Source organism: Propithecus coquereli, unplaced genomic scaffold (genome assembly GCF_000956105.1).
Source record: "Propithecus coquereli isolate 6110/MARCELLA unplaced genomic scaffold, Pcoq_1.0 Scaffold235, whole genome shotgun sequence".
Classification (NCBI taxonomy): domain Eukaryota; kingdom Metazoa; phylum Chordata; class Mammalia; order Primates; family Indriidae; genus Propithecus; species Propithecus coquereli.
The window spans coordinates 4,533,121-4,560,453 of NW_012147897.1; the positions used below are offsets into that span (position 1 = coordinate 4,533,121).

Here is a 27,333-nt window from a genome sequence, read left to right on the forward strand (position 1 = left end):
AGAGCTGTTGTGAGGATTAAATGAGTTAACATATGTAAAGTGCTGAGAATAGTGTCTGGCACTACCTATGTATTATTATTAATAATAGAGGAAGGACCAGTATATCCTGGCCAGAAGAATGGCCTTAGCAAAGGTGAAGACAGGGAATGTACAAAGCTTATTTAGAGACCAGTAAATAGACTTACTGAGCTGAAGCAGAGGGCTCATTAAGGGAATCATCTGGCAAGAGCAATAGCCACAATTTACAAATGACCCATCAGAGGCAGGGAAAGTGGCTTGCCAAATACCTGCATCTCTCCTAACAGCACCCAGAAAAACTGGTGCACCTATCTGAGGCCTTTCCTGGGGGCTTCAGCAGACAGCATTCTCCCTGCTTTGAGCACTGACAGCCTGTCCTTGTGGCACTTCCAAGCTACTTTGGACTATTTCTTTGGATACTTGTGTATAGACAAAGGCTCCTGAGGGAACACACAGGACAGATTCCAGGAAGTAGAACTTACTGCTCTGTGACAGCCAAATTGGGTGGCAGGGAGGTGAGCCCATTGCCTGTGAGGAGCAGGACACGGAGGTGTGGCAGAATCCCCAGATCACAGATGGCCTCTGCAGTCAGGCTGTTGAAGGAAAGGTCCAAAAACTACCATGCAAAGATAAAAGATGGGGAACAGAAACACTACATGTGACAATGATGCTCGTACATGAGGCGGGAGCTAGCTACTTTTTTTTCTAACTTTCCAGGTTGCCCCTTCACCCACAGGATAAAACCCTCCTTGCTCTCTGGATTAATAGTCAAGGTCAACAGAGTCAGTTCCCAACCTATTTTCCAGCCTTAGCTGCCACTGCAATAAATTGCCTTCTCCCCATTCCTTGCCCCATCCTACCTATAGATCTTTGCTTGTGCTTGTCACTCAGACAGGAATGTCCATGTATCTGAATCTGAGCCCCAAAAGTCCAGCTCAAAAGATGCCTCCTTATAAAACCTTTCCTAATTTCCCAGCCAGATGGACTCTCTCCTTCCCCTGACTTTGAATGCTTTATCTAAACTGTTCTCAGGGTACTTTATCAAAGTTTGCCAGCTATCTGAGATAGCCAAATACATGTCTGAGGAACAGAGATATTGGTATATGGATGTGTCTAGCATAGTGTCTGGCACAGTGGTAGACTGGATCATAACCCTTTGAGACCAAGGGCCATGCCACTGTAATACCATATCCTTGTAACCTAGCATAAGACCTGGCACAAAGTAGGTGCACGTAAAAAAACAGCTGAAATGAACTGGCCTATGAAGACAATGACCCCAAATTATCACCGTATCATCAACCACTGGCCTATCATCAACTAGCCACCTGGATTCATGAGATAGTTGACTGGGGTCAAGGTACCTGCCAGGAAACTGTGTTTCTCTCTGCAAAGACAAAGGCAACTGGGATAAATGACATCTGCCCAATCTTTGTTCTCTCTCTCTTAAGCCTCTGTAGACACTTGCTTTAGCTCTTCCATACGAGTTGGCTCCCTTCCCTCCACTCTAACGTGCTGTATGCTTCTGTGCACCGCCCCCCACCCCACTACGCTGAAGCCTATTGAATGGGGTCAGTTTCAGCATCTTACCCAACTAGTGCAAGAGGAAGGTCTTTGGTCAGCCACATCAGTGTTACGAAGTCAGTCACACATATACACACTGCAGGTCACCATCAAAGAAGGACCGGGTTTGGTCTGATTCTGCTGTAGTAATTAATTGATGGGCTCTGCAGACCTGGGCTTAAGTCCTGGCTAACTGTGCCATCTTGGTCAAATTACTTAACCTAGGCTTCCCTATCTATAAAGTGGAAATAAGTGGTTCTTATGTAGATAAAGTCTTTAGTCTAGAGTCTGGTACACAGCAAATGCTTAATTAATGTTGGCTGTCATCATCATTATCATCCTTTCATTCATCAACCCTATGCTGAAGGCTTACTTTGTCCCAGTCTCTGCCCTATGGGAGTCTCCATCCTACCGAGGCAGGTAGATACATTCATATGTCTGTTAGGTAGCAATGCTGCTGGGAAAGATGTCTGAAGACAGACCAATGGGGGCACAAAGGAGAGAATGGTCAGGTCTACCAGGGGATCAGGACAGGCTTCACAGAGCAGGTAATATCTCAGCTGTCCTCAGAGACTAGGAAGCATTCACCACATTGTTAAGGGCAAGGAGAAATTCAGGGAAGCAAGTGTCATACATAGAAGGCAGGAGTCAGCAGAACCGTAAATGGTTTGGGTATGACTGAAGCCCATGGTATAAAAGGACCTTGTAAGACTGGCCAGACCATGAAAGGTACCAAGTACCATAGGAGTGCCAAGTTAATGCCACCATCAGCAAATTTCAAGGTTTGAGGGTTGACACAATGGGGCAATCTCACTGGAAAGCTGCCTCAGATAAGCACAGGTAAAGGTGGGGAAAATTCTCTCCCTCATACTCATATGTAGACAGTCCATAGGAAGACATTCATAGAAAGACCTGTGGATTCTATCTACCTTCTTAACATCACTCACATTTGTTCCCTCCAATCCATTCTTGATAGCAGCCAGCTCTGACCCTACCACTCCTCAGCCTAAAACTCTTCAATGGCTCCCTGTTATCCATAAGATAAGGTTTAAACTCCTTAGCAAGGTCTCCAGGGTTCTCCAGTCTCTCTTCCACTACCTCTCCAGGCTCACACATCACTACACTCTACTGTGTCTCTGTCTTCATTCCAACCATATTAAGCTGTTTCATCAGTGTTCTAGCTCAGGAGTTGGCCAACTAAGGCCTGAGAACCAAGCCCTGCATGCTGCTATTTTGTATAACCCATGAGCTAAGAATGATGTTTACACTTTTAAATGGTTGAAAAAAATCAAAAGAAGAATAATAATGTATTACAAATGGAAATTATGGGACTTTATTTATGACTTCAGCTTCATAAACAAAATTTTATTGGAACACAGCCATGCTCTCTTGTTTACATATTGTCTATGGCGATTTTCCTTCTATAACAGCAGAGCTGACTAATTATGACAGTTATGACTAGTTATGATTATATGGATTATATGATTATATGGACCACAAAGTCTAAAATATTTACCCTCTAGCCCCCTATGCAGAAAAAGTTTGCAGACCCCTATTCCAGCTACTTTGGCTATTTAATGTTGGGTCCAAATTTGCTTTACATAGAATTAAGCGTAGCTCAAAGAAACTTATAGCCATAGAATCTCAGGTCACAGAATTTCATAGCTGGCCCAGAATTTACAGAGGGGGAAAGTTAAGTCCCAGAGAGGGTAAGTTACTTGGCCATGGCAAAGTACTGGCAGAACCAAGACCAGAAACAAGGTCTCCTGACTACCAGGACAGGGCTCTAGTTGAATCTTTTTCAGATCTGTAAGCAGTGAATCAAATCGTGGCAAAGTTAAGTTTTTCTAAATTGACTCCTGAAGAATTCTACTCTGGCCTTTTCCCCCTGGGGCAGCCTTTTTGGCAAACAAGAACAGAAGATTCCTGACCTGGCTACTACATCTGCTGAGTCACATCAAGTTTTATTACACATCAAAGTATGCATTACTGCGAGCTGCAAATTCAGGATATTTGACAGGTTTATTCTTTTTCTTAGGGAGCGCTTGCAAATCACAGAGATGAAAACAAATGACTGGTCAGGAGATTTCCTGTTTTCATTTATATTCTGCACCTTAAATGTGATCCGCTCTCTTACGTAAATATTCCCTTGGGTAAGGCTGGGTCTGCTAGATACATAATTTTCATCATGCTATCAAACTATAAAGTAGGGCCTCCAAAAAGTCAGTAATGATCAACCATTAGATCCCAGCTAGTCAGCTGTGGGGTCACAGCCTAAAGTCATGGCCCCCTCCCTATGGACCACTGGCACTTGAAACAGGGGTTTGAAGAAGGGAGGGGTGAAGAAGACAAGGTGTGTGGCACAATGCAAAACACAGCAGCTCAATGACTAGTCTTCCAAAAAGTAAAAGAATACATGGAAGTTCTTAAGAAGGTTCTAGCTTAGAGGTCAGGGAAATGGCTCTCTGCATCTCTAGTGCATCTGGACCCTGTCTCCCATTGTCTATCCTAAAATCTAGTATAAAATATATAAAATATTTTTTTAACATTAGCACAAAATTGCCTCAGTTGTTGGAAATTTATTTTCTATTTAATTGTACTTCAGGAGCTTTCTGGACAAGTCTGAGGACCACTCTTGTCCCAAATCATAATAAATCACTGTTATCTTCAATATGACTTGAAACCATAGCGAGAAGGTTCCATTATATTCAATATAGTATGCTTTAAAAACAAGGACATATAATCTATTTTAGGAAGATGGCCATCCCAAGAGGTTAAAACCTTTTAAAACTCTGGCATAAGTTTTAGAAGTTTGGCATAAGTCTCTGAAAAATTCACCCTTGTGGAAGTTTTCCATCTCTGACAAGATCAGGTTAAGTGAGGCTTTTTATGAAGAATACCTAAGCCTGGATGTTTGCAGATTAAATCATTTAAGTTACCAACTATTTGGTGTTGATCGTAAGGCTCACAACATGCAGATATTTTGCTGAGGTTTGAATCTCAAACACCTCTACTATAATACAAGGGCAACGTGTGTGGGGAAGAATCCATTATTCAGTGAGTGAGCTTGGCCAAATGCTCAGCTCCACACCTGGTTCCTCCTCTACTCTCCATGTGCACAGTGACTCTCAGGTAATGGCAAAAGCTTTCTTCCTTTGTGAAAAGTGGTCCCCAAGTCTTCATGAAAGCTGAAGAGGTAATAAACTTGAAGTATGAGGAAATGCATGGAAAATGCATGACTATAGGAAATTTAATTTAAGAGAAAGCCAAGAATGCAAACAAAATTTTCTGTATTTTCTAATCTGGGGTTTGGAGAACAGCTGTGAATGTACAAATGTCAAGAGTCTGATGTTGAATTCATAGGAGCACTATATTATTTCATATGCCTCTCTGGGCCTATGGACTGAGGCCTATAGTCTGCTCTATCCTAGTCTTTGGGACTGATCCAGCTCAGACCAGGATGGGTCTCTGGAATCAGTCTATAATGTCTCTACTTCAGCTGGTCCAATCTGCTGCACTTACCTTTTAACCTCCATGGCTCCTCAACCCTCACTGGATCCAGATCTCCCCTCAAACTCTCCCTCCTACAATTCTCTATTTAAATTCACTTTTCTGCACAGACTCCCTTGAACATGACCTTTGGCATTTATTTTCCAGGACCATGCACCATTGCTACAGGTATCAACTATTTGCTGCCACTGCTGCCGTCATCACTACCTCCATTACCATCACCACCACTACTACCACCCCTATGGAGGCCAGCAATGAAGTAAGGGCCTCGCTATAAAGGCCCAGAGAGCCCCTTCCCAACAATTATAATCAATAGAGAACTCTACACCCATTTCTTACAGGGGAACAGGTGGGCACCAAAAACTCCCTACCTCCAACTTACTTCCAATAACTTAAAGTCTCCATATTTCACATAGATTGTTTTGATGCCATTAAATGCAAGCTCCAGTTCCCTTAAGGCTGGAAATGTGTGAAATGCATCTAGATGGGGAGGAAAAAGCATCTTCAGTTTGTAAAGGATTAAGAGAAAGACATTAATAATGACCACTTACTGGGTTCCCACTGGGTTAGGCCAAACACTGTGTAAGGTGTTTCACAAACATGGCCTCTAAATCTCTAACCAGCTGGAAAAACATGGATTACTACTTCCATTCTATGGCTGAGAAAACTGAGACTCAGCCAGGCTGATTTGCTAGAAATGCAATTGCTGGTGAGTGGAAGAGCCAAGAATCGAATCTAAGTCTGCTCAACTGCAAAGCCCATTTTAAAGATTCTTTATTATTCCTGATTACAAAAGTTCAACATGTCTACCAAAAATAGTCAAACATCACAGAAAAATAAAAGTTTGCTTTAATACCAACACTCAGAGATAATTACTAGAAGATACATGTGTAGCACTTGACTTTTTCTTATGTATATACTAAAACACACACCACTTCTTTTTACAAAAATGGAATCATACTATACATACGGTACTGTGATTTCCTTTTTTCCCTTAACAGTATGACTTAAAAATTGTTCCAGGTCAAAACATATAGATCAGCTTAATGTCTTAATTATGTTCTATAGTACAGACATACATAAGTTTACTTATCAATTCCCCTATTAATAGTCTTTAGGTTATATGGATAAAAGGTAAACTATTCCCCCTCTGCGTGAGAACTGGACCTTGGGTTTTCTAGCCCTGTTCCCCTGGTAACTGAAACGAACAGTGTGGTAACTGCGTTACTAGGCAATATCACTTCTGGTAAAAATGACCCCAGGTTGGCAAACTGCATCTGGCCTAGGAGAAACTATAAATGAATTATAAACACCTGAAGGGGGTACCACAACTTTGGCCTTCCTTGTGTGCTGTGACTCCTGTAATTAGCTATGCCCTTTGCAGGAAATCTAGAAACTATGCCTATGAAGTGTTACAAGGGCTATTGGCTCCTGTGGGGAATGAGGTTTCTAAGCCAGGATGGCTCTTGCATTTACCCAATGACAGTCTTGCACCTGAGCTGATACTAGGGCTTAGGGGACACAAAGAATGGCTCATGGATGGCTGTGAGAACTACAACGAAGAGAAACGCCTGAAGCTGTCCTACTAGGATACTGTGTGGAATTACTTAGAGCCTTCTAAGTGAACCTGGCGTTGAGTGTATCCCATGATAGCCTTGTGAGTCAGAATGTTCAGTAGAGCCTAATAAAAAGACCACTTTGTGGGTATTTCAGGATGTTTACAATGAACATCCTTGTATAAGTGTTTCTATAGAATAAATTCCTGGAAGTGTAACTACAGGCAATGACTATTTTAAGAAACATTGCCAAATTACCTCCAAGATGTACCAATTTATTATACTTCCTCTAGTTGAATGCAAAGGTATTCATTTCCCTACCAATGCTGCCTGTCATCAGTCCTTTCATTTTTGCCAATATTTGATAGGCAGAAAATAATATCTTGATGCTACTTTAATTATCAGCGAGGTTGAGCATCTTTTCATATACCCATTGGCCTTTGTATTTCAAGCCCAAGGTCCTGACAGACCATACTATCTCCTAAAGAGCAGGTACCTCACCATATGCTTCTTTAAAAACATCCCTCAAATTCAATGCAACAAAATCAACTCATCTTATTTCCCCTCTGACCTGCCCCTCCTCTAGTGCACTCTGTCTCAGTGAATCCCTTGGTTCCTCCCTCTCCCTAAATCCCCATCAGTTACCAAGTCCTGTGATTTCTACCTCCTCCTGAGTGTCTCTCTCTCTCTCTCTCTCTCTCTCTCTCTCCCTCTTTCTCTCTCTCTCCCTCTCTCCCTCTCCCTCTCGCCCCTTTACCCCTTTTGCCACAGCCCTGGCTGAGGGCCTCAACAGGGCTAAAACTAAAACAATCTCCCAGGTTTCCTGGATTCCATCTGTTCTTCTCTTGTAATCCAACCTCCTCACAGCAGCCACTGAGCTTCCCTACTTAAAAGCCTTCCAAGGCTCTCTTTTGCCTGCAGGATTAAGTCCAAATCACTCAAGGTCCTTAATAATCTAGTCCCTGCCAACCTCTCTAGTCTCAATTCTCCCTCATATACATCTCTTGCAAACATATTAATACGAAGCCTCTTCAGGCTCCCTGATCAGGCACTGCCTGCCATTCCACATTTGCTCCAATGGCCTGAAACTCCTCCTTACTACCTTCTACTTCCTGAGACACTCTCATTCATTTTTTGATCTCAGCTTAGATCCTCCTCGTCTCAGAAGTTTCTTGTGACAATCTGGCCTGGGTTGAAGCCGCACTTATATGCTTGCATAGCATTCCCTGATTCCCTCTATCATTGCTCTCACTGTATCCTGATCTCAGTGTCTGAGTCCATCTCTCCCCACAAACAACTAGCTCACCAGAGCAGGAACCGGATGCACTCATTTCTAAAAGCCAAGCATTCGCATAGTCCTAATACCCAGCAGGGGGCGCTGTGGACTTGCTGACTGACTAAGAAGGTTTTATGCTCCTATAGAGGCACTTACAGGCTTAAAAACACTTTTAAGCACCTACCTCCACTGAGCCTGCAAGGTACACTGGAAGGGTAGGAATAAAAGAAGGGAATTATCCCCATTTACAGATAGAAAAGTATCAGTTCACAGAGAAACATTCTAAATAGGTGGTGCCAGTGCTGGCTGGACTTGAGGTCTGTGTGATCTCCAGCACCTAGCCTATTACACTCCAAAACAGAGATGCCTGGACAATCATGGATGGATGGACAGACAAATCCTAACACAATGAATGGCTATGCTGGCTAAGAGGCGCAAGATAGTTTCAAGAATGAAAAAGCTTACCTAGAGGCAGCAGGTTTTCTGAGGCATTGATATAAACCACAGAATGAAAATGCTTGAAGTCCTTTTCCTTAGCCTGTAGGAAGGTATTTCAGAAAAAACACAAGATTAGTTCTGTCTAACTGAAGCTCCAGAGCCACAGTCAGAAGGAACAAAGACCTAAAGGGATGAGAGACCTTCCTAGCACAAGAGCAGCCACTTGTTGAGGGCCGTAAGGGCTTTCATCTTCTTTTTTTCTATTATGAAATATTTCGAATGCACAGAAAAGTATAGTGAATGATACTCTGAAGACCCATGTAACCACTATCCAGTTTTAATAAGTCTGAATATTTTGCTGTTTTTACTTCAAATTTCTTTAAAGAAATAAAACATTACAGAGGGTGGACCAATACCATCAGTATCCCCCTCTCAGTATTCCTCCCTAAACCCATAACAGCATCCTGAACTGGTGATTATCATTCCCATACCTGTTCTGTACTTACGTATGTGTATTTATCAACCACTTATAGTACTAATTTACATGTTTTAAAACTTTACACTAAATGCAATCATACTGTAGATATCATTCTGCAACCTTTTTACTCAGCACTGTTTTTGAGATTTACCTGTATTGATACACGTAGCTCTTTTGAAATTCGTTTATGTTGACAGATGTGGCTCTAGTTCATCCATTTTAATTTCTGAATAGTGTTCCACTGTCTGAATATATTACAAGTTATCCATTCCCAGTTGATGTATGTTTATTTCCAAATTTTCATTATTACAACAATGATGCCATGAATATTCTTTTACATGCCTTGTCATAAGAGTTTCTCTAACGATATACCCTATCTAGTTGTGGGGAATGCACACCTTCGGCTTTATTAGATGATGCCACATTGCTCTCCAAAGCAGTTAAACCAATTTACAGTCCTATCTGCAATATATGACAAGTCCTATTTCTTTAAATCCTTGCAAACAGCATCATAAAACTTCAATTGTTGCCAATCTGATGATTGTAAAATGGCATTGCATTTACATTTTCCTGATTACGTATGAGGTTAAATATTTTTTCCTATATTTATTTGCCTTTCAGGTTTCTCTTCTGTATATTAACATATTTATGTCTATTGCCCATTATTCTACTGGGTAGTTTTTTTTTTTCCTATTGTTTTGTGGGGGCTCTTTACGTATTCGGAATCCTAATCCTTTTTGGTTATATTAATTGCTAATATCTTCTCCCAGTCTACAGCTTATCTTTTACCTTTGTTTATGGTATCTTTTATTAAATAGATATTTCACAAACATTTTCCTTTATGGTTTAACCATAAAGCTAGCAAGTACCCACTCCGCCCTTGGGTCTCAGCTAAGCTATTACCCTCTCCAGGGTGTGTTTCCGAGCGTAAGGCTGAGTTAATGGCCTGTCCTCTGAGCTAATACTCAGCACTCTCATGCTTCCCTCATTGACTATATTACCTAATCCTATCTATTAATATCTCCACAACCATCTGAGCCCAGCCTCCTCCTTCTCCACTGGGAAGGGCAGGGGCAGTGTCTGAGCCACCTCAGTATGTTTTGGTGGGTAGGCAGGCGGGTGAGTGAATAAGCGAAGGAAGAACAGACAGGACCCGATGGGGAGGACTGAGCTTTGGCCAGCTATGTTGTAGCCCTCAAAAGTTGCATTTATAGAGACCCCTGAAATCATCTTCTACTACTCGTCTCACCATTATATGTGAACTATATATTACAATCTCTGGCGATCTATGTGCTGGCCTAAACTGAAGGGCCTCTCACCTCAAGATGAATGAATTTCTGCAGCTAACCTGTCTCCAAGTAACTCAATTCTGAAAATATGAGGGCCAAATGAAGTGAAGTTGGACCCTGTTAGGGAGCAGTCTGCTCCACCACTAATTTGGCCATCCTGTGGCTGACAGTCCCTACTCCGTGGGACTGGTTTATATGAGCCATCTCACTTGATATCCCATGGAAGCCTATAAACCAAAAATATGCTATAATATCCTATATATACACTGGCTAATGGTAGGTCACAAATTTGGCTCCCATCTGTCTATAAGCCAATGCAAAGAAAGAATCATGATTCATTACGTGAGTCACAGCACCTGTAAGTTAAGAACAAATCAGCTTCTCAGGAGAACTATTACCATTTCTAGCATTGAAACCTGAGAGAGATTTCTCTTGTAGGCTCTTGTGATTGGAACTCAGTGTTACACATGGATTATGCCCCAACAAAATTATATGGCAAATTCAAAACGAGTTTCATAAGACAATTTCCTTTAATTCATCTCAAATAAGACAAGGTCAATACCAAATTTATGGCAAGAATTTGTGTCTGAATATTGTTTCTACCTAGTAAGTCCTTATCTGTCCCACAACCCTTGCCATTATCCTTCCATATGACCAGATTTCCAGTCCCTAGAGGCTCTGGACATACAATAGACAAACCAGAACAGCCAGGAGCCACCTCAGGTCTGGCTCACCCCAATCACATCTTTGCTGGCTGGCCTCACCTTGGAGAACTTCAGGCCGCACACATTAACATTGCACAGGTCTGACGGCTTCTTTACACGGTGGTGCTTCAGCTGGAACATAGGACAGAGAGTCAGCTCTCAAGGCCATGACACAATTTAATTAACTAATCTATTTTTGTTTGGTTTTTCTCTTATTGGATAATCTCATACATCTGTCATAATTGTGTTTGCTTATTCATTCATTATTCAACCATTTACTCGCCAAATATTTACCTTGCCCTATTTTGGGCCATACACTGTGCTAAATACATTAACAAACTTACTTCTAATCCTAATTAAACCCTTTGAAATAAGATTATCTCCCTTTCTTTAATGAGAAAAACAAGGCTAAAAGAGGTAATGTGCCTTGCCTAAGGTCCCACATCCAGTTAAGTGATCTATGATTTGAATCTAAATCTGTAATCACTAAATGCTATGCTCTTTTGACTACCATATGTTGCCCCACATCATGAAAAAGTTAGAAGCAAACGTCAGCTTTGGAGCTTTTATTTATGTTTAGTCAAATCTCATGTTTAGTCAATTCTCATTTTTCTGTTAATCATTTATTTATGGTACCTATTATGTTTAGGCACTGAATTAGGCATTGAGAAGATAATGAAATAAAAGCAGAAACATATCATACCTTCATAGAGCTTACAGTATCATGGGAAACCAAGTAGCAAGCAAGTATTTATAAATGTGATACATGTTTTAAAGGAGAAATTCAAGGTGCTATGGGAGATAATAACAGGAGGTCCTAACCTCAGTCTGAAAATGAGGAAATATTTACTTGAGGAAGTATGATAATATTTCAGCTGAGACCTAATTGCCGAATAGAAGCTGGTCTCAAGAAAATGGGTGTAGAGATGTGCGGGCTACCAAGGCAAGAAGCAGCAAGGTTCTTTTAAGAAGATGAAAAACAAGATAAGGTTAGAGAGGCAGTCATTAGATCGTATAGGTCCACATTGGCTCTATAAAGGAGCATGGATTTTATCTTACAACCAATAGAAATAGAAATCTGTCAGAGATTTTTTGGCAAGGGGCTGATAGTAATTTTATAGAAATTGTTATGTCTGATACACATAGATGTATCAGAGTACATCACGTAGATGAGAAGACAGGATAGGAAGGGAAGAGAAAAATGTACCAGACATTGTTAATTACCTTCCCAAAACCACTTCTCTACTTTTTCCTTGTTAAAGAACACCAATGTTATTCACATTTCTCTAAGTGTACATGTTCTTAAGTCCTAGTTCCAAGGGGTAAGTCTTGACGTGTCTAAACCAATCATGGAGGTCTTATTCCCCTACCCAGTCACTGTTTGGGCATGTGATATAGGTCTGTCTGGACAACGAGACACTGGCTGCCGGGAGTGGGGGTGAGGGACTAGTTTTGGAAAGCTTTTCCTTACTTCTAAAAACAGACATAAGACAGTGACAATCCCTCTCTACCTCTGGATGTTTTCTTCTATGTGTAATCACCAGAATTGCTGCAGCCATCTTGGGATCATGAAAGCAATCAGCCCAAGAGAACAAGTCAACATGCTGAGGATGGGAGAGCAGAAAGATGGAAGGAACGCAGACCTTGGAAGATTAAGTCATTAAGTCATTCAATCAGTAAACTAACCTACCTTAAACAATGCCTCTGCCTTCTTTTTATGTGAAATAAAAGCATCCTACTTGGTTCAAACTAGTTAGAAAGTTTCTGAATTAGTCCAATAAGAGATGATGATGGCCCAGACAAGGATGAGAAGATAGATTTGACAACTATTTAATAAAAGTGCCAGTGCTTGGTAAAGGTGGGGGTGGTGAGGGAGAGATAAGTGTCAAGGATAACCCCAGGTTACTGGCTTGGTTACTGGGATATAGCAGTGCTAATGTAGAGACAGTATAAATTCTGGAAAAGAGGTATGTTTTGGGACTTGGAGAAGGGGGATTGGGGCAGTAGTTAAGTATGAGGTGCTAGTGAAACATTCAAGTAGAACTATCCGATAGGCAGTGTGGATATCCTTCTACTCTGAAAAACTTCCTTGTTGTTTCTGCCACCTAAAGTGGCAACATGGGTAACAAGTGATCTTGATTAAATGTGGAGATATATATGTATTTGGAAACAAAGAAGGAAAAGAAGACCACTATGGAAAGTGTTTCTGCTCCTCCTCAGTGTTACTGTTTCAGTCCTCCTCACCCCCACTGAGAAGTAGACATACCTAATACTAATGAAACAAATTCCAGAGGACTCTGCAAAAAGCTTATATTATCCTCTTGAGATGAGATGAAACCAACGAGGGTCTTTTTCAATGTCTGATCTATGTAGACACCCATCTCGTGGGAACGATAAGCAGAATCTGGGAACAAAGTCGGCTGCCACAGAGTTCTTCTTAGGGATCTATGAGAACTGGACTGCACATTAATATTGATTTACAAAATGTGTCCTTCTTTGCAAAGCCACTGAGGCATTGTACAGAGCAGATGTGAAATTACCTGGCTGGGCTCCAACACAACCACCCTAGTCTTCTTCATAAAGCCTGCCCCAGGCACTAGGTAATATCTGGTCATCTCCTCTGGATTTCAGCCAGACACTAAAGCCAAAGGGCAAAGCCTGTGGGAGAATAGGACCTCCCCAATCCCACTTGATCCTGGAGAGATCGCCCCATAGCAGAGCAAAGGAGGAATCTCTCTACCCTACTAGGTGCCGGAATAGGATTTTCAATTGACTGCTCCCCTGACCTGCTCCTTTGCTTCTCCAACTCAATTAAGAGTTCTTATCTCATATAATGTAAAGGCACAGGCTTTGGAGTCAGTAGACCAGAGTTCTAATCCTGGCCCAGCCAATTACTAGCTGTGGGACCTTGGCCAAGGCAAATTACCTCTTAGGGCCTCAGTTTTCCCATTTGCCCAATGGCAACAATATAAAAGGGATGACAATAGCTGTCTCACATGGTGGGTGTAAAGAAAGCTTTACATGTAGAGAAAGTTTTGAATCCCTTCATTACCTGGCTGTACTCAATTTGCCAACATCACTCTAATAGTTTGGAGTGGGTTGGGGATAGTTGTGCCAAAGCAGGGCAAGTCCTTTCTCCCACCCCAGTTGATGCTGCCAGTCACTCCAGGATGCATTTACTCTCACCAGAAAAGCCCGGTCCAGGATGTGTCCAGGTAGGTCCACTTGGTTGTCCTGCCGAGACCTCTTCTTCCCTTTAACGTCAAAAGAAATCTTCTTCTGGCTTTCCTGACCTTCAGCTGGTGCCCTGATAACACCCTTGGGCTTCTTCTTGGGGTTACCTTTCCGAGTCACTAACCAGTATCCTCGGCCTGTTGAGAAGATCAGAACAGTGAAAGGGGGAAAACCTTTTCCAAAGCCACGATTACCGTATATTTATCTATAATACTAAAACCAAAAATAGCTCCTGATTACCTACTATGCACCAGATACTACACTGCTGCTGGGGGGGTGGGATGTCTACATACAGATCTCATTTAATTGGCCCCAACTCTGGTGAAGGACATGTTACTGTCCCCATTTTACAGATGAAAAGGCCTTAACTAAAAGAGGTGGAATGCCTTGCCCAATTCTGTCTTTCACATTTTTTCTTTTTAAGACTAGTCAAATGCAGTGTTGAGAAGGAGGCAAAGTAGTAGAATAAGGAGTTCAATCTGTAACTGACTGTGTACAATCAATGAGTTACCAGTGAGTTATCAAGTGAGATAACTCACTACATTCAGGCCAGCCCCATCTTTCACATTTTTATCTCTAAACTCTATTGTTCCTTCAAGACCTAAGATCAAGTGTTCCTGTTCTGTGAGGTCTTCCCTTATCCCTCTCAGTAGAGCTGATCACTCTTTTCCTGTGCCAGCTACTCCCACATTGGTCATCTCTTGGGTCAAGCCCAATGTGTGACCTCAACTCGATGGGTTCCATCTTCTCAGGCCTCCATCATTATAGAGAAAATGTTGTGTCAGGAACTCAGAATAAGAAAATGATAGGACAGTTGGCATTAAAAAATAACAAACTAATAATCATGTTCACTGTGGAAAGAATTAAAAACTGTATGTAACCAAAAAGAATATGAGGTTTACTAGTAAGCTCACCTAACGAAAATCATGACAACATTCTGGAATTTGTTTTCTTTTGCATCAGTAATTTACTGCATGGCATTCGTTAAAATCAGTAATTATTTTATTTATTCAGTTATTTATTGTCTGTCTCCAGCTCTAGAGTAGAAGCTCCATAAGGGCAGAGACTTTGATTTATTCACCTCAGTATTCCCAAGGCCTGTATAGAGTTTATCACATCGTGACTGTTGCTGAATGAATGACTTAATGAACTGAGCCATAGCCCTGCCCACACAACCATCTGTTCAGATCTTTACTGAGTATCTACTTTGTGTAGGAACTGGAACTATGGTAATGAATAAGACAGAAACCCAAAGGAGTCATAATGTAATAATATATACTATCATATAATAATATAACGTATAATAACAAAAGGGGTTCTGTGGAAGCCCAGAGAGGTGAACCACTAGCCTAGGACATAAGCTGGATCTAGCAAGTGGGAAGAAGCTCACTAGATAGACTGAAAAATCAGGCAGCCTGGGAAGAGGGAAGAGCATAATACCCAGAGTCTGAAAGACCAGGACCACACAGAAGAACAGCACAGCTGTGGGAACCAGCTTGGTGCCTCTAACCACTGCCTCTCTTCTGCCGCGGCCCACTATCCCTGTTTCAGGAGCTTGCCCTGGCTCACTAGACCACTGCCGCCAATCCTGCGTCTTGGATGCAGTTCCTGCCCTATGTCCCATGTGAGCCATTTCCCATTCCCACTTTGGCCTGACACTCCAGGGACCCCATTCCCAAGGCTGCCCCCACCCAGGGCATGGACATTGGTTCTCCTTTATCTTGTCCTCATATCCCCGACTCAGGAGACTCCAGTCTGAGCTGGTGCCGAAACCCCCAACATGGCCATGAAGGAAGGCTCAGGATGTGTCAGGAGATCAGCATGAGGGAAAGCAGATGAGGCTGGAGACATCAGCAGAGTCAGATCATAAAAGGTCCTGAGGACCAGAATAAGGAGCTTGGGTTTTAGAGGTGTGGGCTTTTAGCAGGAAGGGGGATCCATGTGGAGGTGGGGTTTTTCCAAAATTTTTCATTTTAAAATAATTTGAGGCTTTCAGAAAAGTTGCAAAAGTAGTACACAGTTTCCATATAGCCTTCATTCAGTTTCCCTAATGTTAACATTTTATATAACCTTAATACAATTATTGAAACCATGAAATTAACACTGGTACAATATTAGTAATTAATCTACAGCCCTTATTTATGTTTTGCCGGTTTTCTCACTAATGTCCTCTTTCTGTTTCAGGATCCAATCTAGGATCTCACTCTGCATTTAGTTGTCATGTCTCCCGAGTTTCCTCTAATCTGTGACAGTTCCTCAGTCTTTTTCTTGTGTGACCCTGACACTTTTGAAGAACACTAGTCAATTATTTTGTAAAATGTCTAACAATTTGGATTTGTTCGATGCTTTCCCATGCCTATATTAACGCTTTGCACTGCACCAAGGCTACCACAGAAGTGATGCTGTGCCGTTCTCAGAGTGTCATATCGGGGTTGTTAAGTTACTGTGCCTTGTTACTGGTGATGTTAATGTTGATCACTCAGTTTGGGTGGTGTCTGCCTGGTTTCTCTAATGAGAAGTTACTATCTTTCCCTTTGTAATTATACTTTGAGACCATGCAAATATCCTGTTTGTTATCATACTTTCACCCACGTATTCCACATCTGTGATGGTTAATTTTATCCATCAACTTTGCTAAGCTATAGCATGCGGTTATTCAATCAAACAATAATCTAGGTGTTGCTGTGATGGTATTTTGTAGATGTGATAAATACCTACAGTCAGTTGATGTTAACTAATGCTTATGTGAGTGGCCTTGCTAATGTGGGTGGCCCTCACCCAGTGAGTTGAAAACTGAGGTTTCCTGGAGGAAGAAAAAATTTTACCTCAACACTGCAGCATCAGCTTCTCCCCAAGGGTTTCCAGCCTACCAGCCTGACCTACAAATTTTGGACTTCCCAGCCCCCACAATCACATAAACCAATTCCTTAAAAAAAAAAAAAAAAAAACTCCCTCTCACTACTTCTGTTTCTCTGAAGAATTCTGATTGATACAACATCCGTGCATTATTCTTACCTGCAAAAATTATTATTGTGATATTTGAATGGTGATTTTCTATTTCCCTCATTTCTTGTACATTTTTTTAATTTCAGCATATTATGGGGGTACATGTGTTTAGGTTATGTATGTTGCCCTCGCCCCCTCTCCCCCAAGTCCGAGCTTCAAGTGTGTCCATCCCTCAGATGGTGCGCATTGCACTTTGTGTATGCATATACCCATCCCCTCTCCCCCCTCCTCGACATCCAATAGATGTTATTCTTATATGTGCACTTATGTGTTAATCAGTTAATACCAATTTGATGGTGAGTACATGTGGTGCTTGTTTTTCCATTCTTGAGATACCTCACTTAGTAGAATGCGTTCCAGCTCTATCCAGGAGAATACAAGAGGTGCTATATCACCATTGTTTCTTAAAGCTAAATAGCACTCCACGGTATACATATTCCACATTTTATTAATCCACTCATGTATTGATGGACACTTGGGTTGTTTCCACATCTTTGCAATTGTGAATTGTGCTGCTATAAACATTCGGGTGCGGGTGTCTTTTTTATAGAGTGTCATTTGATCTTTTGGGTAGATGCCCAGTAATGGGATTGCTGGATCAAATGGTCATTCTACTTGTATCTCTTTAAGGTATCTCCATATTGCTTTCCACAGAGGTTGCACTAGTTTGCAGTCCCACCAGCAGCGTATGAGTCTTCCTATCTCTCTGCATCCACGCCAACATTTATTGTTTTGGGACTTTTTTTGATAAAGGCCAGACTCACTGGAGATAAGTGATATCTCATTGTGGTTTTCATTTGCATATCCCTGATGATTAGAGATGTTGAGCATTTTTTCGTATGTTTTTTGGCCATTATTCTGTCTTCTTTTGAAAAGTTTCTGTTCATGTCCTTTGCCCACTTTTTGATAGGGTTGTTTGATTTTTTCTCGTTGATTTTCCTGAGTTCTAAGTGGATTCTAGTTATCAGCCCTTTATCGGATTTGTAGCATGCAAAAATTTTCTCCCATTCTGTAGGTTGTCTGTTTGCTCTCGTGACAGTTTCTTTGGCTGTGCAGAAGCTTTTTAATTTGATCAGGTCCCATTTATTTATTTTGGTTGTTGCTGTGATTGCCTTTGGGGTCTTCTTCATAAATTCTTTGCCTAGGCAAATGTCTAGAGTATTTCCAACATTTTCCTGTAGAATTCTAATAGTTTCACTCCTTAGGTTTAAATCTGTTACCCAGAGTGAGTTGATTTTTGTGAGAGGTGAAAGGTGTGGATCCTGATTCAGTTCTTCTACATGTGGCTATCCAGTTTTCCCAGCACTATTTATTGAATAAGGATTCTTTTCCCCAGTGTATGTTTTTGTCCGCTTTGTCAAAGATTAGATGGCTATATGAGGATAGTTTTATATCTGGGTTCTCAGTTCTGTTCCGCTGGTCAATGGCTCTATTTTTGTGCCAGTATCAAGCTGTTTTGATTACTACAGCCTTTTAATAAAGTTTGAAGTCTGGTAAATTGATACCTCCCATTTTGTTTTTATTGCCTAGAATTGTTTTTGCTATGCGGGGTCTTCTCTGGTTCCATATGAAGTGTAAAATTAATTTTTCTATATCTCTGAAGAATGATGTTGGTATTTTAATAGGGATTGCATTGAATCTGTCCTTCTACATTTTTTAATTGGAATTCTACCATAAGAAAGAGCTATTCCTTCTCCCTCGCTTATTTACATATTCAAATATTTATTTATATCACTATGGATTCATGGATATTTATTTATTCTATGGTTTACAACCCAATTCTACCATAATTTATTTCATTGCTCAAATTGTCCCAGCTTTGGCCACTGGGAGCTCCTTCAAGTTGGATCCTATGTTCTTTCAACACGGACATCAGTTTTCTGAGCACTTCTTTATGTTTTGGCACCACAGGATGTTTCAGGATCAATTTGTATTTTTCCTGCCCCAGCCTTGCAAACAACTATTTCTCCAAGGAGCCCCTGATCTTTTCATTTGAGAATGGCACCAGGTATGCTCTTTGCTACAGAGGTGTCATTGCTCTCAGTGGAATAGGAAATATAAGTATGTACACTAACACATGCAGATACACACATCTATATTTATTTCTATATCTATCCGTTTATGTGTGTATATGTGTGTGCAAGAGAGAGAGGAAAAACCATGAGTTCGTACTGACAGCTCCACTAGATGGTGTAAGACAGGTAGGTGGCCAGGGAAGTTCTCTATGTGAAAAATGAAATAATTCTAGAGAAGTAGGGAGGACAGACAGAAGAAGGTTCTTCTGATATTCCATGTACAGAGCGACCAACAAGTCACAACATTTGGAGTAAACAAGGTATACTTCTCCCTTGCCCTACCTTTTCAAAGCAACAAATCCAAACCAGAGAACTCATACTTCTAGACAGTGTTCCATCTATAGGGCTCTGCTCAGTATTGGTGAGGAGTCCCTGCTCCAGGGGAGTTTTTAACTAGACAAATATTTGAAAAAATACTTAGCAGAGTTGAGTTTAAGCCATTTTATATAGGAGCTTGACAGACTATGACTACTCACCAAATAAGAGACAGACAAGAAGACACCTCACAAGAGAGGAGGGGAGCTGAATGCTGGGGTCGACAGACACAACTTACCAGAAGAAGAAGAGCTGGGCTTTGTGGAATGAGAAGTTTGGCTTACTAGAATGAGGGCAGGAACATTCAGGGAAAATAAAAAAGCTATGTGAAAAGAGAGGCCAGGTACGTGTCTGTAATTCTAGCTATTTGGGAGGCTGAGGTGGGAGGATCACGTGAACCCAGGAGTTCAAGTCTACAGTGAGCTATGATTGCACCACTGCACTCCAGCCTGGGTGACAGAGTCAGACTCTCATCTCTTATTAATAACAAACAAACAAAAAAAGTACTGTGGAGTAGGGCATAAATAAAGGAATGGGGTTATAGCAGAGGATTAGGGCAGGTTAGACTTTGAATGACATAGAATGCCAGATAAAGGAGTCAGCAATGAGAAGTCACTGAATAGAAGGAGGCACTATGGTTACATGTGCACCTTGGAAGTCCCACCGAGGCTACAGGAGATAGATTGGAGGGGTAGGATTGAGTGGGGCAGGGAACAGTAGTGAAGGGGCTGGAGAGGAAGAAACAGATGTGAGAAACAGTCTAAGGCAGGAGCTGGGTGTGGGGAAAAGGTACCAATTTGAGAAGTCTCCTGACCTTCCTCTGGCATCCGAAGCAGATTTTTGGCTGGAAAGCAGTTGCTCAGGTAAGGCTTCCCATCATCCAGCTTGTAGATTCCTGAGTAGGCCATCTCCCTGAGAGCCATGCAAGGAAAGTGAGGAAGCAGAAGAGTGAGAAGGTACAGCGGAGCTCTCTCATCCCATCGCAGCTTCTGAGCCCAACAGGACCACCACACCCAGCACACGCCCTGCCTCTGAGGCCCTAGAGGCCCACTGCCCTGCTTCAGAAATGGCCTGGCTGCTTAAATGAAGAGAGAGACAAGGCCCTGGGTTTTTCAGTTCAAATCAATCCTAACTAAATGGAACTCTAGAAAGAGCATTACCTGTGGGCTCAGATAGATCTAGTTTGAATCCTGGCTCTATCGTTCCTCACTCTAATGACTGGGCAACTTACTCTACTCCTCTGAGCCTCAGTTTCCTCACCTGTAAAATGGGGGTAATAATACCTACCTTAATAGACAGATGACAGGATCAAGTGAGAAAGGCAGTGCCTGGCACATATTAGTACATGTTAGAAGTTTTAACAGAGTTTAGAGAAGGGAGGGCTCACATTTTAGAGAAGATGATATGCAAATAATGAAATATGAACTGGATAAATAGAATTTGAGGGATGAATTTTCAGACAGAACTAATATTAGCTAATAGAGAGAGCTGGTATCACCTGGTATTGCTGATAGAAGGATAAGCATTCCAAACAACAAGGGCCACAGGACTGAGGGCATGGCTGCACACAGTAAAGAGACCACCTGTTCCAGGAAGGGGAAGGATGTGTGTTCAGGAGTCTTGGACAATAAGGATGGACAGGAAGGATGGTTCCTGCTCCTCAAGGGCCTCTGGTGCCAGGCTAGGAGCTCAAACTTCATCTTGTAGGTGACTAAGAGCCATGGACAATTTCTGAGCTGGGTAGAGCCATGATCCAAGCTGTGCTTTATAAAGAGAGGTCTGACAAATATAGCATGAGATGAAAGTGGCTGCTGGCAACTGGGATTGCAGTTAGGGGAATATTATAGCAACCCAGGAGTGAGATGATGAGGGTTCCTGTTAATAAACTGAAGAATTAAAGAAAGATAGATAGAAAGAAAAAAAAAGGAAGGAAAGAAGGGATGGAGGGAGGGAAGAGAAAAAGAGGAATGAGATCGATTGGAAATACGAGCACTTAATGTGTGGACAAAGGAGGAGCAGCCCCTGAAGCATTCAGAAAGGAATTTTAGAGCAGTAGAACTGAGGGGTGGAGGGTGAGCAGAAAGCTGTCAGGTAAGCCTAGGGAAGAGAAAGCTATGTGAAAGAGGGAGAGAGAAGCAGAAAAGTCAGGGGAGGTGAGGACTAAAAATAGGCCATGAGGAAGCAGGAGGTCAGTTTCAGGGGAAGGGTAGAGTTAAAGCCAGACTTTGAGTATAGATGAGTGGCTGCAAGGTGAGGAAGTGCAAAAAGTGAATGTAAGCACGTTTGTCAAGATTGGCTCTGAAAGGGAGGAGAAAAGCAAGACAGTTGGGAGAAGGAAGATAAAGTCAAGAGATGTGTGAACATCAGGGCCGGACAGGGGAAGGTGAGCGAGAGATCCCCGAGGAAAACCTAACGGGACACGTGCTGTCTCTCAGAATTGTGCAAATGCAGTATTAGCACTTGCCTCCACCTAAGTGGAGAGAGTCACTACAGAGCATGGACTCTGTAGTGACCCACTGTGTAGGTTCAAATCCTAGCTCCACCACTTACTAGCTTTGTAGTCTTGAGCAAGTTACTTAGCTTTTCTATATCTTGATTTTTCCTCTGTGAAATGTGGACAATAAGTGCATAGACTTCATAGGGCTGTTTTGATGATTAAATGAGACAATGCTTGTGAAAGGACTTAGTAACTGGCACATGGCTAACTCATGTTGATCATTTTCTATTACTATGCTTATTAAGAGGATGAGAAAGGTTTGACTACATCTGTTGACTGGGAGGAAGGAGCCAGTCAAGGAGGAAAGACTGAGAAGCAGAAGAAAGGTGGGCAGAACTACAGAGCCATCCCTAGAGAGGCAGGAGGAAGGGCACCCAGTGCCCAGGGGAAGGGTTCTCTCACTGAGGGGGTTGAAGGGCAGGCTCCCTCAGGGACAGTGTGATGGGGAAGGGGTTTCAAATATCCTGAGTGTCCCATTTCCCTAACACCTAAAGGATAAAAAGAGCACAAAAGAAATAACCTTCCATTTCCTATCTGCTGTCAAGTAGCTCTCAGAGACTCTCCAATACCAATTACAGTGAGTCACAGATTTCCTTAGGCAGGTAGGAGTGTGTGTGTGTGTGCATGCATGTGCTCACACCCACAGATGCACCTGTGTACATGTACAAAAGTTGGAAAGAGGCCAGGTGCAGTGGTTCGTGCCTGTAATCCCAGCATTTTGGGAGGCCAAGGCAGGAGGACTGCTTGAGGCCAGGAGTTTGAGACCAGCCTAGGCAATATAGTGAGACCTCGTCTCTACAAAAAATAAAAAATTTAGCTGGTGTGGTGGCATGGGCCTATAGTCCCAGCTACTCAGGAGGCTGAGGCAGGAGGATCACTTGAGTCCAGGAGTAGGAGGCTGCAGTGAGCTATGATAACGCCACCACACGCCAGCCTGTGTGACAGAGTGAGACCTTGTCTCAAAAAATATATATTGGAAAGAGAATATGGTTCTGATTCTAGGGTCTGACTCAGGCTTTTCTTCATCAAATTGTTATTCTCTTTAGGGAGCCAGACACAGAAATAATTCCTCAAGGGAGTGGATAATCACAATTGTACTTATCATTTGTTATTCGAGGATTGTGAAGTTAGAGAATTTGCTGAGTTAAAAAATATATGTATAACTCTTTGCCATGTCTGATGTCAAACTTTGAAAAAACCTACATTTTAGCCAGAAATTGCAAACACAAATGGTTATAGGAGCTGGTCAGGCCACATGAGTGAGTGAAGAAAGCTGGATGTGAGAGAGAAGAGTGGGAAGGGGAGCGTGAGAGTGTGTGTGTGCACATGCCCACAGAAGTGGCCACTATTTAGTTTTCACCAATTGCTGCCTAAGTCAGTGTTGCTAGATTGTTGCATTTTTTCAAGAGAAGTCTGCCTTATATATGAAATCTCCTAATTATTTAAGTGTCAGCAATTAATGTGCTATTTTAAAATAGTGTGCAGGCCAAACTAAACATACCTGGGAACCAGGTTCAACTCCAGGCTACCAGTTTGTTTTTTCTGATTGATACCCTTTTATTTTCATGGTGTAGGAATTTAATAAGTCCCATTCAATAAAACAAACTCCCATTACTTGGATTTTCAAATTGAATAACAAATATTTCCTTTTGTCTTGAAAATGCACAGTTGGGCACTACCCAATGCAACCTGAATGTCGTCCTACATCCAGCTCCTCTCTTTGTCTCATATATCTAATTGGTCACTGCGCCATGACAATTACAGCTCAGAAATACTGTTCCAACAGTCTACATTTCTCCTTCTCCACTGCTTTCATCAAATCTTTCATCACCTCCCTCCTAGAACACTGCAACAGTCTTCTGACTGGGTTCCCACTAAGCATGAAGGCCAGATGCCTGAGCCTGGTCTTCAAAGCCCTTGGGGGCCAATATCCTAATCTTTTGAGCTCCAGTCAGGCCTGCCCATTCAGGCCCACAGAGTCATTTTCTATTCCCAAAACAGACCATGCAGCCTTCCCTGCCTTTGTTCTTGGTGTTAGTTCAGCCTAAAATATACTTCTCCATCTTGTTCATCTGGTTGATCTCATCCTTTAAGATTCAGCTCCAACGCCACCTCAAGGATCTAAGTTTCTTAAACCTTGAGCTCTTAGAATTTCTCTTTAAAGTGATCTAGCCATCCCCAAATCTTCTTTGGGACAACTTCAGACAATTTGAAGTGGCAGAGATTTGGGAAACTGCAAGCCCCTGGCCGGGGGAAGGGAGGCCATACAAAGAACGTGGGACTGCAATATGCAGGGTCTAGGAAGAATTCAGTAAAAGGAATGAACAGTGTGGAAAGTTGGGATGGAGGTGTTCTGAGAGGAAGTTTCCCAGAAGTGATAAATATTCACTCTATGAATATAAAGTGATGCAGTAGCAAGGGAAACAATTTTGGAAATGGGAAGCTTATGCTGGAGTCTAGTTTCTACTACTAAGCTAAGTGACCTTGGACAAATAACTTTACCTCTATATGTGTCAGATTTATCACATATAAAATGAAGATAAAAATTATGTGCCTTGGAGAGTTGTGGTAAGAATTAAATGAGATAACGGATAGGACAGAAAAAAAGCATCTTTCTATACCCCATCTAAATGCCACCCCTTCCACAAAGCCTTCGCTGAAACTTCCAGTGGAAATAATTGCTGCTTTTGCTAAGTCCTGGAATCTTTCTTCTGTATCTGTCACAGCCTGAGTCTTTTCTACCTCATAAGATTATTAACAATATGAGGGGGCCCCTTCAATGGACTATGAATCTCCAAGTCTGGAAACACATCTAATTCCCTCTCTTACACCCTTGGGACTTAGCTCATAGGAAACACCCAAGAGACACATGTGAGCCAAATGAAAGATATGACAGAACTCCTAAGACCCAAGATGGGTCGGTTTGTATACATCAGATATATATGCATATATATATATCTCCCTAATTAGACTTTAAACTCCTCCAGGGGAAGGGCAATATCTATGGTATTCATCAATTTATTCCAAACACAGTATCTGGCATATAACAAATTCCATAAATATCTGTGGAATAAATGGATGAATGAATCAATGTTGGTATCTCCTTTGGTCCAACACAGGGCACTATGAATTCCTGGTCCCTCACCTTCCCTGAAAAGGGTTGGAAGCCCTTCTTATGTGTTCCTACAATACCCAATACTTCTCCTAGTATAGTACTTATCACTTTATTACAACTGTTTGCTTTCCTCACCAACTTCCCACCTGCTATGGGGCCTATGACGATCTTACTTACTTATGTAATTCCAGTACCTAGCATAGAGCCTAGGACTCACTAAAAATATGTTGGGAAGATTAATGGATAGATGGATGGATGGGGACAAACTTATATTTGGACAATACATCTTTTAGGAGATCTCTCTTATAACCAATCATACCTCTCTGCCAGATAGGTAAATGAAGGAATGAATGAGTAAATTGCTGCTGGGAAATGTTAGAGATGAGACTGTTGGAGAAGGCTCCAGTAACTTGCAGAGTAGGGACACTTGGCTTTAGGTCTGCAGAGTACTTACTTGATCTTTGATTTTGGGAATGGCCTCTTGACTTCCTTTTTCTTTTGTTTCTTCACTTGTTTCTTCACCTGTAAAATAGATATTATATTCCTTCTTAGCATGCCATTCAGAGCTCTTGAACTTTCTTATTAATTACATTCTACTGTAAGCTTTCTGCTCCAAAATTTGTCTTGGAGTCTAGAAAAAAACCACAGGACTAAAGATCCAAGAAATAGATACAGATGTAGAGCTAGAAACAGAGATACAGATGGGAAGGTGGTATAGGAGAATAATCTTGTGAAAATGAGGTACAGCTGCAGTGCTTAAATAAGATGCACAAAGCACAAATCTGAAAGGAAGAGCTTGCTTACATAATCATTTACACAAAATAAATTTCTGCAGGATAAAAATGTCGAAGACAAAATTGAAAGATAAGACAGTCTGGGAAAACATATTTGCTATGCATATAACACAAAGGATGAATCAGATCAGGCTTGTAGGGGGGACATACACACCTGAACACAACTAATCATAGAAATTCCAGTTCTCTACGAGGAATATTAGGTGAGCAGGTGTGGATTTACAATTAATGGGCCAAGAAAAGCACATAAACCCAAGGTTACATTATCTAGAAAGAAACTCTGAGAGAAGTATGACGTTTATATGGTGGAATAAAGAAAGTACAAGTTCCAGACGTGTAGGCTGCCTGCCTGGTTAGCTTCAGCTACTTCTGGTCTCTATTTCAAACTTGAGGCAGCTAATGCCAATCTGATTGTAGTGTCTTCTAGCTCCAACACACACACACACACACACACTTTCTCTTGCTTTCACATGCAGTAAGGTTCCTCATCTGCATATATTTGCTTGTTCCATTCCTTTGGCTATCACACTTCTGCCCCTCTTCTTTGCCTGCCTCATACAGCTAGCTTTCCGGTATCTCCCTCTTCTCAGGTTGACCCTCCTCTGTGCTACCACCTCAGGCCCATTTCTCAATGGAGGCACTCTGCGGTACTGTATTATAATGGCTGCTTCCTTGTCTGTTTGCCACCCTGATAACACTAGGCTGGGAGTCCCTCCAATGCCAGACTTGGGTCTTACTTATTTCTCTATCCTACATCTCATACAGGACCTGGCGTACTGAAAGAAGAATCTCAATGAGTGTTAATTGAACTAAATCAAACCATGAACAAAATGTTATAGGAGCACGTCATGCAGTCTCTGAAGAAGGAAAAAGCAAAGATCAGGAAAGTTTTCACAAAGCAGGTGACATTAAAGATAGGTCTTGAAAAATGAAAAGTTACAAAAGATAAACAGTAACTCATAACAAGCTACAGGGGCATCTGACGGGAGTGGCCTGGCATTGCTTCACAGAAGTAGGGAAATCTTATCTGATGTTATTTAGTGATAATTATTTTCACATGAATGTTAGCTTTACCAAGGTAGGGGGTTGTTTGTTTTATTCAGGGATATATCCCTCGTGACTAGAAACAGGGCCTGCTACATAGTAAGCAACTCAATGATATCTGTTCAATCATTTGGACACTTAGGGGAACCTACGGAGGTAAAAAAACAAGTAATAAAATGTAATAGAACATAGTATGATACAATGCTGCTATGTGATAACTCTAGGTCACTAGGCTAGGAGTTCCACCAGAGTAGCGACCAGGTCTATCTTGATCCCCCTGTATCCCTTAGTATAGGGCCAGGCAACACTGGTGCTTAATAAATACTTGTGGGGAACTTAGAACTGGAACCAGACAAGGTTGCCCACTATCTCCACTTCTATTCAACATAGTGCTGGAAGTCCTGGCCACAGCAATCAGGCAAGA

General features: G+C 41.7%; 1 protein-coding gene across 1 annotated transcript in view; it reads right to left on the reverse strand.

Moving 5' to 3' along the window:
* Positions 1-20,367, reverse strand: part of XRRA1 (X-ray radiation resistance associated 1) — a 67,730-nt gene extending 47,363 nt beyond the window's left edge. The window contains exons 1-6 of the mRNA XM_012645573.1: positions 20,274-20,367; positions 14,016-14,200; positions 10,914-10,961; positions 8,386-8,458; positions 5,471-5,568; positions 501-634 (exon numbers count right to left, since the gene is read on the reverse strand). Coding sequence (XP_012501027.1) covers positions 501-634; positions 5,471-5,568; positions 8,386-8,458; positions 10,914-10,961; positions 14,016-14,200; positions 20,274-20,367 — 632 coding nt within the window. The remainder of the gene's footprint in view (positions 1-500; positions 635-5,470; positions 5,569-8,385; positions 8,459-10,913; positions 10,962-14,015; positions 14,201-20,273) is intronic.
* Positions 20,368-27,333: the final 6,966 nt, after the last annotated feature.